This window comes from Falco punctatus (genome assembly GCF_963210335.1).
Source record: "Falco punctatus genome assembly, chromosome: 2".
NCBI classification, from domain to species: Eukaryota; Metazoa; Chordata; class Aves; order Falconiformes; family Falconidae; genus Falco; species Falco punctatus.
The window spans coordinates 93639433-93656745 of record NC_137581.1 but is presented as its reverse complement, the minus strand read 5'-3'; the positions used below and the strand labels follow the sequence as shown (position 1 = coordinate 93656745).

At 34.5% G+C, this 17313-nt stretch overlaps 1 protein-coding gene across 2 annotated transcripts in view; it reads left to right on the top strand.

Annotated features, from left to right (window-relative positions):
* Positions 1-15694, top strand: part of MOSPD2 (motile sperm domain containing 2) — a 35734-nt gene extending 20040 nt beyond the window's left edge. For both annotated transcript variants that reach the window (XM_080375446.1, XM_080375447.1), the window contains 7 exons: positions 2822-2992; positions 5727-5839; positions 9420-9516; positions 10346-10442; positions 11137-11266; positions 12992-13094; positions 13618-15694. In XM_080375446.1, the coding sequence (XP_080231572.1) occupies positions 2822-2992; positions 5727-5839; positions 9420-9516; positions 10346-10442; positions 11137-11266; positions 12992-13094; positions 13618-13764 (858 nt within the window). In that variant the 3' untranslated portion in view covers positions 13765-15694. The remainder of the gene's footprint in view (positions 1-2821; positions 2993-5726; positions 5840-9419; positions 9517-10345; positions 10443-11136; positions 11267-12991; positions 13095-13617) is intronic.
* Positions 15695-17313: the final 1619 nt, after the last annotated feature.

The window sequence follows — 17313 nt, the reverse complement described above, 5'->3', positions numbered from 1 at the left end:
GACTCTGATCCTCTTTATGATGTCCCCTACTAGGGTCTGTGTTGGAAAAGCCAGGTCTTGCCAGATGTAAACAACTAGTGGAGCAGGTAATTTGGTTAGTTACTTTGGGGAGATACAGGGAGTATTAAATACAGTGGAATCCAGGTATCCAAGAAAAATGTTAAAGACTAGTTTTGGAATAAATAAAAATAATTTTGGAAATAGAATTAATAATGAACTTGGAGTCAGTGATTACTTTGCTTAATTAAGGGAACTGTTCTGTGTCTCCGTCAGAAGCCTTCAAGCTTCGGTATCTCAGTCAAGTTATCTTTAAGTCTATTGGTTTTGCTCAGGGTCACTTAAAGGATGAACCTGAGACTTTCTGTAGCTTGAAAATCTTGCAAACAACTGTCAGCCAGCTAAGAAAGGAGGAAATTGCTTGATTATAGACAACTAGCGGACAAGGTGTCTCCAGAGTATCAAAAGCTTTAAAGCTAATTACAGAAAACAAACTTGCATTTTGCAGGACTTTGGAATATAAAGTCCTCATCAGTGTCTGTTGGCACTGACTGTTACCATACTGCTAATCAAGAGGGGCAACACACCACAGAATCGTAGAAGTGTTTAGGTTGGGAAAGACCTTTAAGACTGAGTCTAGCTGTTAACCTAGCACTGTAATGCCCAGCACTAAGCCAGTGTCCCTAAGTGCCACATCTACACATCTTTACATGTACCTGGCTTTGAGTTGTTCTTGTCCACAGTGTACAGAGGCCACTTTCTTTATAGCAGGCTTGTCTTGGAGAATTTGTCAGAATTTCCCAAAACAGATCGAGGAGCAAGCTAATAGGCAGTCTGGGATATTTGGGGTTAGGTGCTCAAAAGCCACTTGCTAATTGTTTTCATTTAGTAATGAATATATATGAAGTCCATTACTTCCTGGATTTACAGTCAGTTGTATCCCATGTTCTTGCACTTCTAGCTGTAGCTGTCTGTGGTGGAACAGTCCAGTTCTTAAGGCATACGTGTTTCTGACTGGTCAGGGAGATTCATTGCCTCTTCAAGTAATATTTTGTGCAAGACTGGTGTACATACAGTGTACATGTTGATCAAGACCTGTAGACACAATAGGGTTTTGTTTTGTGTGTTTGCCCAGTTTTTGTCAGAGATGGATTTAACAAGATGTCTTGACATCTGCTATAAAAGAAAACCATTAGTTTATAGAATCGGATGTATTAAGCATTGAATAAATCAGTCTCATTTACCTGTCTGAGGCTTTCACCCTGCTAGTAGATAAACCCATGTCACTGAAACTTACGAACTGTGATTGGGAAGTGTGGGACTTTTAGTTGTCCAGTGATGAGGTTATGTTCAGCTGCTGAAGCTCTCTAGCATCATGGATTCATGTGGCCAAGTGAAATGTGCAGCCAAATTAACATCTCAATTGAAGTCACCTTTTTTGTATGCTGGAAGGGAGTGAAAAGGCTTTTTATCAGTTTGGCTGAGGGTAACCTGGCTATTTCTGCCTTATTTGCAAATGCAGAATGTCAGTATTCTGCAAGCCTACTGTAATGTCTCTAATAAGTCTGAAGTCTTTTCTTCTAATAGTGGATTAGTCTGTTACTGATACCTAAAGCTTGTTCTTTATGGCCTTAATAGGATATTGCTTGAGGCAGTGGATAGGATATTGCTTGAGGCAGTGGATACCTGCTTATTGAGCTAAAGGTCTGTGGTTTGCTTCAGACTGAAGAATAGGAGAGGTTTAGGCCTTGATTATAGATCATCAGAAAGTATGCTGTTTAGTTTTGGAGGTTCTTTGAATGGCCCTGTCTAAGGTTTTTCTTTTTTTTTTTTTTTTTTTTTTTTGTAACATCATATTCTTGTTTTGAGAAGACATACTTATGGAGAACTCGCTTTAAATACCTTTTCTTTTTTTTAAAACTCCCTGCTGATAGTATAGTTTGGGAACTGTGGGCATGGCTCAAGTCTGCCTCACAGGAGTCAAAGCTACATTATTTTCCTCCACTGAAAAATCTGACAGGCTAATTCAGTTTACTTGGGGTTTGAAAATGTTTGAAAATGCAGTAGGAACAGAGATGCTTGTTTAAACATAATTTCTAACATAAGATGTAATAAAACTATTTTGAGAACATTAAGATAATTTCTAGTTAGCAAAAACTTTTTTAGTGGTCTTCCAACAGAAGAGATATTCTTACTGCAGAAGCTTTGAGAACTTAAATACGTTGCTTCTACCTTACTTGAGTATCTTAAATATGGTCTTTAAATTGATACGGCATTCCAAAGACAGAGGTCTGACTTGCAGGATATGTTAAAGGTTCGCACACTAGGTTAAACTTGAGGGATTGTCTGGGGTTGTTTGATGGTTTGGGGTTCTGCTTTTTTTTTTCTTTTTAAATTGTGACTATTATGAAACTAAAATACAAAGAACAACTGAAGTTCTTCATCACTTTTGGAACATTCTATAAAATAGTTGTCACAGGTTTTAAACCACATTTCCTAGAACTAAGAACAAAACTTCATCATTAAGACTCTGAATGCTGATCCTAGATAAACCAAATTCTGCACTTCTGCTGTGACTATAAATACCAATAGTAGTTGCAATTTCGTGGCTTCATGAGGTGGCTATGTATTTGTATACTAATGATGATAAAATAAAAACTACTAGTAGTGTCAGCTTTTCTGCACAGGGTTCCGACTAGATAAATGAATTCTACAAGTCATGTGAAACAAATTAATTTATAGTATTTCCATTACATAAAATATACTGGAGAAGGTGCTTCTCATCCTCCTAAATAACTGGTCCTTCAAAAATCTTACGTTTTAGGATTCCTTCAAGTACAGTTATCCTCCATTGGTTGATGATGACTTTCAAACTCCTTTATGTGAAAATGGGCCCATTACTAGTGAAGATGAGCATGAAAGTAAAGAAGAGATAGATGCGGACACCAAGGAGACTGGGGAACTGAATGAAGCACAAAACCTTAATCAGAAAAAGGTATCTAACTCTGAAGGCTGAGGCAAGACTAGTTAAATAGTGATAAAATGGGAAAGGAAGAACATAATTTTTGTTTCTTGTCTGGCTTTTACTTTGATTTTTTTTTTTTTACATATTTTTCTGCCCTCCAGTTTGACAAAAGAACTCAGTAAAACTGAAAATTATACTTGTGATTTCAATCTTGGTTCTTGGTCTGTTAAGGACGGTTTCATGCTTCTGAACAAGTAAAATGTGTACTAAGTATTTAGTGTATCTCTGGAATATGGTGAATTATACAGTTAATCTTAAAAGGTTTCTGTGTTTTGTTTTCAAAGGTTATGTCTTTCTAGTTGGTTTATTTTTAATGTTGGGATATCTAGTGGAGTACACTTTAAAATAGATCTATTTCTCAGATGCTTAAGGCAGTACGTACATGAGAAAATATTAAAAGTTAAATATTTATACTTGATGTTAATTTGTTTTCTTAAATCATTGATAAAATCTCAACATAGTTTTCACTTAGGGATATAATTTCTCCAGAGCCTAATCCATCAATTCTGTTTTACAATATAATCTTCCTGCAGTGGAGTTTATCCAGAAATACAAAGGCATTGTTTTACACAAGTCTGTGTGAAGTGATATTTGGGAACATGCAATGATAGTTGGTGGGGATATCGCTCTTGAAAACAGTACTAAAAATATGAAATCCACGATTTCAGTGCCATAATTAATTTTGGAATATGTATTGTGAAACTTCTGTTTAGTGGAGTAGAATATTTTAATATTACACTTCCAGTTTCACTTACTGTTTTAAGTCAGAATAATTTGAAACACACAGCTCACTAGTCCAGCTGTTCTTGGCTGTCTAATCGAAAAAAGATAATTTCACTGACCTTAAGGTTGAAAGGAAGCAATACATAACCATAGCGACTTCCTGACCGTTTGACCCTAGCTTGTTTTGGTTGTAGCACATCTGCCAAGCTCTGATTCTCACATGGAAATGTGGAGAACTCCTGTTCAGTTTGTGAATTGGCTTTGGTGGTAAATAGCCTCAGTTTGGTTTTTGTTTGCTTGGCTGACTTAAGCTTTCTACTTAAGTTGTGTGGCTTGGGTGTTTTTTTTTTTTTCTTAAATCTTAAAGATTTGGTTTACGGTATTTTCTCTTTTGTGTAGTGTAATCAAGCTGCTACTCAGTCTTTTCAATGAGCCAAGATGGACATTATGTTCATCATGTATCCATTAATCTTGAGGCATGTTTAAGGCTTTGCTTTTAATGTACTCTTAAAACTTCAGACTATATGTCATTGTTGGTACTGTTTTTCTGTAAAAAGTAATTATTTTACTAATGTGAACAAAAGAAGAAAGTACTTGGTATTTTTCCCACAGCAAGTACACCATGGTTTGCCACTTCAATGTTATGTTCTTTTCCAAAATGTGTTTTTCAGAAATACTCCCTTATTGTCACAGAATTGTTGGTGTTTCTTATTTTAAGTTAATTTTACTTGACTATATCTAAACATAAATTTTCAAATAATTTTTTATAAGACCAGCTTCAAAACTAATAGATTTCAAGTGATCTGCGAGATATAGTTACTTACTGCACTACCAGTCTTTATATGCAGACTCTTATCATCACTAACAATTAATCTGATTTATTTTATATATATATGCCTCCTCCTATCCCATAGAAGGGCCTGTCTCTTTGCAGAGTAGAGAGCGCCATGGGTTATAGATTTTGTTAGTAAGTGCCTGTCCTGTAGATGCCTCCACCTTTAATGTGTGCTATAGTAATATCTTCTCTGGTAATTTTAATTAGTTTTATGTAGAATAAAGCCCAGCAGATCACTAGTGCAGTGTATTTACACACTAATCTTTTACTATAACTGTAATTATAAAAAAAGGAAATTGCTGTGTGGTTTCTTTTATAAAACCTGTTTTTGCATAAAATCTTGTATTCCTTTCGTTGCCATACTTTAAATTTACATAAACTGAGTTCTCTTCATGTTTTATCTCTGTATTTTAAGTGGAATAAAACCAAGGCTAAGCATACTGTTCAGCTAGTTGATCCTGAGTCATGTTACTTGATTCAGTCTTCTGTATTCCCACCACCCTGTTAGACACTTAATTCCAGATTTCATTATTTTTTTTTATTAACATGTCCAGGCCTGCTGACATCTGTTTTCTTAATGTAATAGAGGAAAACCCTCAACCTCAGATACCTGCAGTTTTGGATGCACAAATTCAAACAGCACTATTTCGTTTATGTACTCCAGTACTTCAGAGTTCCATCTAAAAGCAGTGAAGATGTTCAGCAACTCTGCAGTACAATAAAGCGTGGAATTACTGTGATTTTGTTCAGTGTTGCACTGATTGTGTTGGGGTGTCTGTTTTAATTAAAAGTTTTGCAGTGGAAGAATAACACCAGTGCTTTATAATGTTCAAGTATTTGAAGTACTATACCTTAACATGTCTGAAGGTTTCAAAAATAACCGGCTTGGGCACTAGGAAAATAAATGGGGAAAAAATGAAAGCAAAAGTTTTGTTTCATGCTTGTTTAATAAATTATGTAACTTCTATAACAGATCATTTTATTCAGTGGACTTAAAGCAGCTTCAGGGAATAAATACTTACTAAGCTTAGTCTGTAATATAACTTGTTAAAATAAGTCTCCTCATTCTTTGAAGTACCTGCATGATTCTGTAACATGTGTAACCCAGGTTTCTAGTTAATCTTTATAACTATCATTTTTACTCAGATGAATTCTATAGAACAAATTTCCAAATCAGAGGAAACTGACAAAACAGAGATCAAACCAAAAAATGCAAAGAAAGCATTAACTACTTTTAAAGGACCTTTATTACATATCAGGTAATAATAATCTTTAATTTTTTTTACAATGTGACTTGGACACTTGAGTACTCAACTAGTTGGTTTCCAAAATAAACCATTTTTTCTATCTGAGGAAAATCAGAGACTATTAGAGGAAAACAAGTTATAATAATCCTTTTAAGAATTATTTTTACAATGCTCAAATATTCTTTCTGGTTTTGTTTAGTGAATCTTGGCGTGTTTTTGTACAGATTAGTATGCTTTTTGTACTGATTAGTATGTGTACATTTCCTAATTTAATTTATTTTGAGAAACTGTTATTTGATTTAGTTAAACCTGTGCTTATCTGTAATGAGAGCAGTGGTTTGACGCTGATGGCATTGGCTTAACCAGTGTGTTTACTAAGATAGCTTTCACTGCTAAACCTTGCTTAAATTCTTTTAACTTTATATGGTGTAAGTGTCTACAGTAGTAGTTTGCACCAATTAAATTTAATAGGTCCAACTTACTTTGTGTGGCAAGTGCTCTGTATAAATTGCATATCTTTTCAGAAGATTCTTATTTATCCAGGATGCTTGCATCTCGCAGTTAACCTGCTTTTTATCATTAAACTAGGAAAAAAATAATCTGTTGGCTGATACCACTCTTTCCTCTCACTGCCTTTGAGGTCAAGATGGTTGTTTAAATTGATTTAGATGTTAACTTCTATTTTCACTTCCAGTTTGCTATTAGATGAATGAAGAAAATATCTAATATATAGGTAATTCCTTAGCTAATTTTGTAAGTGCTGTACTGAATTAGTTTTGGAATGAATTTGAATAATGACATGCTCATTAGTATAAAAATATTTTGTATGTGTCAAACTTTCCTGGCTTTGAATTGAAAATTATCTTTATAGTCTTTTGTGCTAAAACCTCCTCTGTATATACTTAGTTTCTTGTATGGCAGGACAAAGGCATAGACAGCAGACTTGTGATTTTTTGTTTTTAAAGAATGTTTAAAATTTTCTGTCCCTATGACAAAAGCAGCTGTGTTCTTCCAGCCACTTAAGAGAACCACCTCCTCCCCTTGTGGCCCCCCCCCCCAAAAAAGCGCCAAAAAACCCAACAATGAATGAAAAACCCCAAACCAATTAAAAAAAACCACCACAACCCCCCAACAAACTATCTTTTTTTTCTCTTAAATATTTCAAGTTCTTCCATTGGAACAGAAGTGTTGGACTTCATGTAAATTGCATGAAAGAGGAAACTCAGAGGTGCTAATACTTGTGGTCTTGCTGTCATGGAAAATAAAATACTGGTATCTCCATTGTCCTTGCTGTTTGCTTCTTTGTTTTTAAGTAAACTCTTGAGAGTATGCACAGTTGTTGCTCTTCAGTACTCTAGCTTCTACAGAATTGGAACCAATTTTTATTTCCTTGCAGCCTTTCATGGGAGGCTGAATTGGAATTTATTGAACTGAGAATATATAGTGCCATTTATAACTAGTTACAGACACTTACTTATCTCAGACTTCAAGCTCTGCCAATATAATTAGCTTCTATCCTTGCTGATACCAGCATTGCCCTGTGCAGGCAGCAGCCTGGAGCCTGGCCAGGAAGCTGAGGCACAGCAGCTCTGGGACCATGAAATCTCCTTTCTGTGTCTCTAACTGCTGCTGCAGAAGGCTTGATGAGGACTCCTTAGAACCTCATGTAGGGACATTCCTTACCTATCATCACTCCTTGGTACTTGTTGACTTTGGTGTATGACCAAAGCTGGCTACTTGTGTTCTTGTTTCATCTATTTGTAGTCATACTCACTAGTTGTCTGTCTTGTTCAGACGATTATTGTATTCATATTGGATACCTTACTAGAAAGATTGCTCATTGAGGAGTAAAGTCAATAATGACCCGTTTACTTGCACTGTCTGGCAGAAGACTAGCTGATGTAGTGTATTCTGAGACAATTTCTAGTACAAGCTGAAATGGTTACCCCACACATCTAAGTAGTGTTGAGTTGCCCCCACATACAAGAAAGTAGTGTTTCTGTAAAAACTAAAAAGCTTGGGTGTTCATGTAAAATAAGACATCCCCACTCCAAACAACTATGCACCACTCGAGCTGATTGATTTCACAGATAACAGGCATATAGCTATGGCCCTGCAAGACCACTTCCCCCTTTCTCTCCCCTTCCCCCCCCCCACTTTTTTTTTTTTAATATTTTGGTCAGTAGCCACAGTGGGTGGTAGAACAAGAAAGATCAGGCTCTGGCAGAAGGTTCCTTTCTGTGAGCTCTTTTTGTGGCTTGCTCTGATGCTAGTTACTGCTTGTCTGTCTCATTTATGGTTCATCTTGTAATTGCTGTAACACAGTTGCAGTATACAGTCTTAAGATAACGAAAATACTTTGTAGCTACAGTCCTTCCTTTCCCTACTGTTGTTGGTTACTTAAGTCGAGAAATTGGGAATGAAAAAAAAAAACTGAGAAGAGGAGGAGGTTACACTTACCCTATTAAACTGTTTTAAACCTGTCAGTTTCTTGCTTTCTGCCTCACTCAGCACACTTCCTTTTTCTCCACTGAAAAGAAATAAATTTTTGCATGTGGACTGTCTAATGCATTGTAAAACATAAGCACACACTCAGTCACCATTGTACTTAGCTTCTGGCATTGGTGTTCAGGCTTTCCTGAGAGCACCAGGGATTTTTCTTCTCAGCTAATACACTGGTTTGTTTTAAGTAAGAGAAGAAAGAATTGGTGCTGTAAAAGGAGGTCTTTTGAGGAGGTCAAACTAACATGAAATTGGCATTTTAAAAAGGGGAGAAAGGAGGAAAAGGTAACACATTTTTTTGAGAAAGGCTTTCTTTCAAAAGAATATGCAGTTCTTTGCATACTCCTAATGGGGTATATTGAAAGAAAGACATTTTTCACTTTTTACTTTTGTTTCGTCTCAACTTGTATACGAGCATGCCCTACTTCTTGCCTAGAAGTGTTCATTTGATTGCTTATTCCAAAATGAGTTGTGTTTTTTGTTATGGTTTACAAGATTTCATGCATGACTCTCCTAATTGCACAAGAATATTAAAAACAAGCAATAGCTATTTACACATGTCACCAGAAATATGTGAAGACTGACTCATAACCCCAAGTGAATTTAGCTGTAGCGGTTGAAATGATCGCCACTTGCAGATATCTGCCTGCTCCTCTTACGTGTGCCCTATAACCATTACAAGGTTAGATAGGTGGAAGTTATTGTCTGACACTTTACACTCTTTAGTGTTAGCATAAATTAAAATTAACACTGCTTCCCTTTAACGTACTGCTCCAAGATGTAGCAGCTGAAATGACTGTATATATCTGTTGGCTACTCCTGCTTTGCCAGATGGTCATGCTCTTCCAGATGGAAGAAGTCAGTGATCAGCTGAGGCAGCTAGGTCTGCTTGTGGTCATGAGTCAACCCTGAGATTCACTACAAAATTTCTGCATTTTGTTTTCACATATTTTTCTGATGAAAAACTGTTTATAGTGACTGTAGCTGCAGGGTTGAAAGTATTTTATTTTCCTGTATGGTCAGGGTTTTTTTCTGCAATATGTTGTAAAGATAATTTGAAGAAACTAATTCTTTTTAAATTCCTTATTAGCCCAGCAGAAGAGCTGTATTTTGGATCCAAAGAAACTGGAGAGAAAAAATGTTTGATAGTTCTCACAAATGTCACTAAAAATATAGTGGCTTTTAAGGTAAGTATTTTATGTGTGGCCTTGTTTATTAAACGTGTAACTTGTTTTTGATAGGGAGGAAGAATACTATTATAATACTATAAACCCACTTTTCAGTCTAAAGTTTTTATTCTGTTGTGTTGTTTGAATAAGTTCAAAGAAGTCTTCTGGCTGAATTTATGCCTATTATGTACCACCCAAAGGGGATAATCAATAACACAAATCTTTGGAGCATTTACTGAAAAAGAGATATGGTCATGGTTAGTTCTTTAGTAAGAATCTAATGCTTCCCAAGAAAGAAAGGCTTCAGTGTTAAAAAGTCATCTTTTTAGACTTTTTCTCCTTTTTAAATGTTTGCTAGGAACAAGTGAGTAGTGCTCCAAAATGACACAGTTCTAGCTGCAAATGTCAGCATCAAAGGAATGAATGCATCTGCATTTGCTTCAGAAATACTGAGCTGACTGGCATCTTGATTTGGTTTTCCACCACATCTCTTCTGTTCTCTGCACACAGAAATAACAAGTTTCTGTACTTTCATTTTTCATATTCCATACTAAAAATTTTAGCATACAGTCCACTTGATGTTCTTGTCTCTTCCTAAATAAGTACATAAGAGAGAAAACCAGGATATGATAGAATTAGAAAGGATAGAAACGGTGAGAGGAAAAAGTGAAATGCTAGTGTTTGATTATTCCTACAAAATGAAGTATTTTAAAGACGTTTTGTATTACCATGTCTTAATATTTAAACTTTTGGAGATTTTAATTATTACAGAGCAAAGGAGGTTCTGAAACAAGCATAGCTAGTGCATGCATTTACTATATGCTTGCTTGGTATTTCTTGTTTATAGGTAAGAACAACTGCTCCTGAGAAATACAGAGTTAAACCCAGTAACAGCAGCTGTGAACCTGGCACATCACTGGATATAATAGTTTCTCTTCATGGTGGTAAGCAAAGTCTTAACAACAGAATTTTTAAGAAGTTGGACAAGTTTTATTAACAGGCTGATGTTCGAGATACTAACCTTTGTATGTGCTTGCTGGGGTGTAAGAGTGACTGACACCCATGTCTACTTGATTGTTGTATGAGAACGTTACTATTTGTAATAAATCATAGATGTCAGACAGCATTTGAGTAGCTGCCCATACTGATTTACTACTTCACTTAGGCATAAGCAGCTGTTGTCTGCAGCCTATTCTGTTTCTTGTCTTAAAAAATTAAAGAAAAAAAAAGTTGCAGTGGCAGCTGTCTGATTTGCGCTCTTACAGTAGGAGTTTGTATGCGGTAAATCACATTCCTAAATTGTTGCAAGGATAGGTGAATTTGCTGGAGAATGCATTCTTTACAAAATTCTGGGTTATCCTTGAATTATTCAGATGAAACTAGTTAAAGTTAAAATGTTTAACTGTTAAAATGTTTAATTGTTAAAATGAAACTGTAGAATTTTGGGAAAACTAATTAAACTTACTGAGCTTAAGAGAATGATTTCATTATTTTTATTTCTAGTAAGTTAGTGTCTGATGTCCTGCAATAAACAAGCTCTCGTTTTAAAACATTTCTGTTCAAAAATGCTTCCATATGCTTTGTAGTATTGTCTTTTTATGTAAGCACACTTTTGGTTTTTTGTTTCCTTGAGGGCAGGTTTTGCAGCTTCTCTGCAAGATCGTTTCCTTATAATGGCAGCAGAAATGGACTTGTCTTCTGGAGCAGGTGTACCAGAACTTACTCAGTTTTGGAAAGAAGTCCCTAGGACCAAAGTGATGGAACATAGGTGAGCATATGGTTTTCTTTGATAGGGGAGGTTTCTAGCCATTACCATTTAGCTGATTTATAGCACTTGCATATCATAGTCAGTGAAGGATTGTCCAAACCCAGTTGTGTGCTTACTGACTGAAGTATCTTGCTGAGGCTTCTGCTGTTTTAACTGATTAAAGGTGTTTTCAGTGCATAAAATGTCATGGTATTCTGTACGTGATCTTTTTATTGTTGTTGTTCTTGTGCTAATGAAGAGTGAAGTTGAAAAAAATATGACTGGATGTGACAATACACGTGGGCAGTGGATTATTTTTTTTTTTAAATAAGAATGCACCACTTGAGTTTTCTAGAAAGAATCAAGCAAGGAAATAAGACATGTCAAATGCAAAAATTTTCTAGACAATATAAAAAATCATTCCCTTTCTGCCAAGGAAGATCATAATTTTGTAGAAAACTTCTGTAAAACCTGTCACGCGCTCATATGTGTGTTTTCCATATTTAATCATGGAAATGTATCAGGAGGAAAATAAGTTTTTCCATACACTCTTTTAAATGTACCTGTTACTCCTCTCTTCCATCCATTCACATCTAGCTGTATCGCTGTACATTTCTAGGAGAAGTTCACTGTAGTTCTCTTCCATCTAGAAGTCTTGAGGCCATGGTATTGAGATGCTCTTTCACCTTTAAAAAAAAATAATTTGGCTGTATTTTTACTTTAGGTTCTTCCTGGGATTTTGGCTTGTGTTTTTCTTTAACATGGAAAAAGTATTTTTGAGACTTGATGCCTAGGTCTTGCTTTAATGCTTTAAATGCTTACCCCTTACCTCCCTATTAAAAAACAATCTCCATCATGTGAGTGAGCTTAAGCTTCCTTGCACAAATATTGCAATTTTTATTTTAGACAAACCCTGAAACAGTAAGAAGAGCTTATTACATTAAATTTATTACCTGCAAAGTGTGCCATGTATGTACATTACTGATGAATAAAAACCTGACCTTTATTTTTTATGTACCTATATATTAAAAGTAGTGTAGAATATAATTATTCTTTTTAATATTATATGTGCAAGTACTTCATCTGATGAGTCTACTTAGATTTTATTGCATGTATTTATCCTTTTTTTTGTGTTGTCTTGCCAGAGAAGTTTTAGCATTTCTCTTTCCTTAAAACAGAAAAATGCCGCAGTCTCAATTTTAACAATTTTTTTAGCAAATAAGTTCATTCCCACACTAATGGACTTGTGTGTTATCAGAGAAGCCTATGCTGTATTTTATAAATTCCATGGGATTCCACTACCTTCAGTTGTGACTTGAAATTCTGTTCCTGCATTTTCATCTGTGGAAGAGGTGGACTCTATGAAAAATGTTGTTGCTAAAGTTTAAAATGGGAAGAAAACCTTTAGATTTTATTTGCTGTTCAATAAATTGCTGCACCTCTGGTAGTAAGTGTTTGAATAATCCAGTGCATCCTGTGCTGTGAATTTAAAATAGTGAAGGTATATTTTAACTGAGCATGCAGATAATTTTGATCTTGCTTTCTATATCAAAAGCTGTCAAAGCGTAATTGGTAGACTGAGGAAGCCTTTTCAGACTATCATTGCAATAGCCATTTAGAAAATTAATCAACCAGAACAGATGATAAAGCACATATAATAACTGTTAGGTGGACTGATTACTACTAATTATACAATGTGACATTAAATTTATGATTTTGGATGTGTATTTTTTCCCCTTTTCACAGGCTCAGGTGTCATGTTGTAGAAAGTAGTAAGCCTTCTTCTCTGACATTAAAAGAAAACGCATTTAATATTCCAGCAAAAACCAATGAAGATTTACATATACAGGTAATAGTGTATTTCTTTATGCTGAATATTGAACAAATTTGTGAAATATGATAGACATAAATCAAGTCTATACTAAACCTCTTTGGTACTTCGTAAATTATACTATTTGAAAAGCTCAGCAATTCAAAATGACTACATCAGTGGTAGTGATTTAATTGTTTTGTTGAATGGTAATGTTTTAATAAGAAAACTACTTCCAATGCAGTTTGCTTGTTCTTCTTGTGTATATTACCTAGCTGAGGTATCAGTGAACCTCAGCGGTATCTTTTGCTTCCTAGTGTAAAGATGTCACCTGCTTGATACAGGCAATAGAAGCTATCCGTAATTAAAATTTTAAGCTCCTTTAGTGGAACAGATTCCTAAAGTATTTAGTGGAAAAAAAAAAGGGGTCACTAAGAGAAGTGGGTTTTTTTTAATTTTTCTTTCTTTTTTCCTGTGCTTATAGTTATTGGCTAAATAGCTCTAAATTTACAAGTATTCATATGCAGTAATTCTAATTTAATGAAACTATTTCTGTTTTTAGCTAACTCGTTTACTACAAATTAATAAAAGACTTCAAGAGCAGATTGATCGCTGCCTCTGGTTCCAGCAGTTGACAGTTGTTTTATCATTACTATCAGTTACCGTTTTTGCCTTCTGCTTCTACCTGACATGTATCCAGAGAAGCTAAAAAGAGTTGCTGTTCACTGGATGTGCTGCCGATCATGGTTGGTTGGAATGGAAGAGATTACAGTGCTGCGCTCGGATTCTGAAACTGCCACAATGTTGTTTGTGATCCCTCAACAATGAATGATGATATAATTTGCTGAAGAAAAAAAAAAAAAAAAGAAGAAATATATGACCAGCAAAGGAAATTACTGAAAGTTGACACTTAAAACAGTTCATGAAGATGATGTTAGAGCTAGGGCCTATTTTTACTGTACAACTCAATAAATAATACTGAACTGGAAGGAGGGAACCACATACAACATAATTTAAAACTGTTTAGTTGGTTTCTTTTCCTCTGTTCAACTGCTTTACAGTATTTCATTTCTTTTCAGCATATTCATTCTTACATTCTGAATTTACTCTCATAAAAGGTGCAAGCAGTCAACTTAATGTGTTCTAAAAGTTATCCTGTTCATTCAAGAAAATGTACAGAAATTACACAGTACAGGCCGATTTTTTTACATAATCTCTGTACATGCACGTATAAAGGAAGATACTGCCTGTTAGTAATTATTTTGGTAATTCAGGCTCATTGCTTTCATTGGTTAAATTCCTTATTTTCATGGTTTTTCTGAATGCAAAGTTATTGTACATATTTCCTACTAATTAAGATGCTAATGCTTGTTTGATTCCAAAAATACTGGATGAGACACTAATCTTTCATGGTTTGTTTTTTTTTCCCCTGAAAGCAACTCTTAGTCAATTGTGGCAGTAGTGTAAGAGTTGAACATTTGATGACCTATTATTGGTTCATGAAAAGGCTAATAAATAGTCAGTGAGATGTGCAATATATTTAAATTACAGCTGAATTTATGAAAAAAGCAAGTCAAGTCAGGAAGATTAAATATTGTTGAAGGCAACATAAAAGTGTTATATCCCCCATTTGTCAAAAATTGTTGTGGAAATGGTGTATGAAGCTAGTGAGCTAACGAGGATTCTTTGTACTCATTGCTGTAAATATGTATATTAAAATGATAAACACTTAAAAGGAGACTGATGATATCTTTCATACATTTAAAATTTTCATTCAACGAGGTGTAAAAAATTAAAATAATTTATTTACTAGAATTAATTTTTGCTACAAATTGGCTTTGTAACAGATCATTTAGTTTTGTCTGCTGACTTCAATATATGAAAAGAGATTATTGAGGAAAAATAAAGGTCATAAACTGCTTCTGTCTTTTTGCTTACAGTATCTCTCCAGTGTGTTGCAGATATAGTATCATTTCTAGGAAATAGAAAAGGGCAGTTTTAAAAAATGCATTAATAAGCAGATTAACTAATAAAGCAGTACTACAATTACTAAAAAAATTACCATGTAAAAGGCAAGTCTACAGAACTGTTTGGTGCAGTCGTCTGCCCTTTCTTAATTTATACAATGTTTTACCACATCTACATTTTCTTGATTTTTCACTAAACTAATTTCTGTTCAGTTTGCTTTTCAGTATTTTGTTTTCTTAATTTCTTAATTAAGAAATACCAAGTTTTATTAATGAGAACTTACATTGTTCACTGCTTACTATGAAGCTGTTATTTGCGTTATTTTCATGTGCTTGCAACTCAGATGCTTTGCTTCCAACAAAATGGGTTGTTGTTTTACTGGGAAAGGTAACGAAGTAATTTGTAACTTTAACATAATATTAACCATGCTTTTAAAATGCCAATTGTTTAATTTGAGTGGATTGAATAGCACTTTACTGTAAAATTGCAAAAAATATATTCTTAGAGTATTTGCCAATATGAATATTTTAATGTTTTGGTGCTTTCATATGTTTTCAGTATTTTATTACTATGTTGGTATTTTCTTTGTATGATGAATCAGATGAACATCTTTTCTATTTTAATATGTTTTAGAAAAATACAGTAACAAAATAAATATGAGGAAATATGTAGTCTTGAATGTTTAATTTTTTAAAAATTGCTGCATCTCCTGAGGTTTTGGTTTTCCTGCAGATACCTATTATGAAGGAGGGGTAAATATAGTAATGACCCATAGTCTGTTATATAATAGAAGTTGTGGTGTTACTTGTTGGACAAATGTAAAATAGAAGATTGTGAATTCTTAGACAGAGTGCCTAACATAGCACATGATACTGGCATGTAAGTGCTACCGTATCAGGAATAATACAAATCCACACAATGCAAGTATATATATATGTAAAACTAAGTATTATTTACACATCGTTAAATATCACAGAATAAATGGAAATATATATATATATATAAGAAAAAAAAAAGAATGGCAAAGTAACAGTATTTTTTTCTTCAATAGAAATTGATGGTAGTCTGCTTTGTGTTTTTCTTCTGTGAGAGCTTCATTGTTCCTGTCACCACAAAACATAACGGTGATCCATCAATATTTTCCCTGTTTTCAGTAATTTCAGCTTCTGTTTGCCAGCCTTTGGAAACATAGGTTTCAGCCAGTCTATTTTGGAAGGTTTTGTGTCTAACACACACTGAAGTTACAGAGTACACAGCCATAATGTAGTTCGATATGATACCCAAAATTGAGATAATAGACAAAAGATTGTTCTCAAATTTTTTATTTTTATTTTTTCACAGTACGTGAAAACTGTTTGTAAAGCTGGGGAGTTTTAGAACTTAGTTCACAAAATGGGATTTGATTACATGAGCTATCGAGACAAGATTTAATTTTCCGTTCTCTTATTGTAGATTAGCAGTTAGTCTTAGCATTTACAGACAATTAAGAGACAGCAATGGCTGGTAATCCTAAAAATTAAGCAATTGGTGCTCCAAAGGAGCAGATACTCTTTTCCTAGCAAGCAATTTTTATGCCCTATTTTTAGGTTCAGGTTTTTTACTTTATTAAATAAAAATTAGTTTTAAAACTTCATAATGTTTTGTTTATCGTCTCTACCTGGGGGATAGCTCTGAACTATAGGAACAGGTGGTGTCACAGTGACACCATTCACAGTGGCACTGTTGTTCATCCTGAAATTATTTACAGTGGTTTAATTTTACAGTGTACTTGAATGCTTGAAGAGAAATCAAGTCTGGTTTGCAAAGGAAATATATTTTTTGAACAGTGAAAGCAGGATTTTTTGCATAAGGGCATAGCTATATTGAAGTTTATTAATTAGATGCAAAATTAAGTATCTTAAGGAAGAAAACACATTGGAGTAGGCAAATTTTGGGGGAAAATCTTGATTATAATATTTTAATGTATGAAACAATTCTCTCCCTTCTTCAGAAAAATAGGCACTTCCAGACTAGTGTAATGTATTTTAGACATCTATAAAAAAGAAAAGAGGGAGAGGCAGCAGGGCCAGGAACAGGTTTTCTTGATTGCCTTTCTGTTCCATCTGTGATTCCCTGCCTTAACCAATTTGTCTCTAATACCTGCGTTCATGTTCTCTCAAACATTTGTCCCTGCTTCCAGATGTTATTTTGTGTGGGTTTTGTTGACTATATGGGGCTTGTAGAGAGGACTGCACTGTCTTGAGGATCCTTGTACTTTCTGTGTAGTTGGACTGGCAGCGTAAGGGTATGA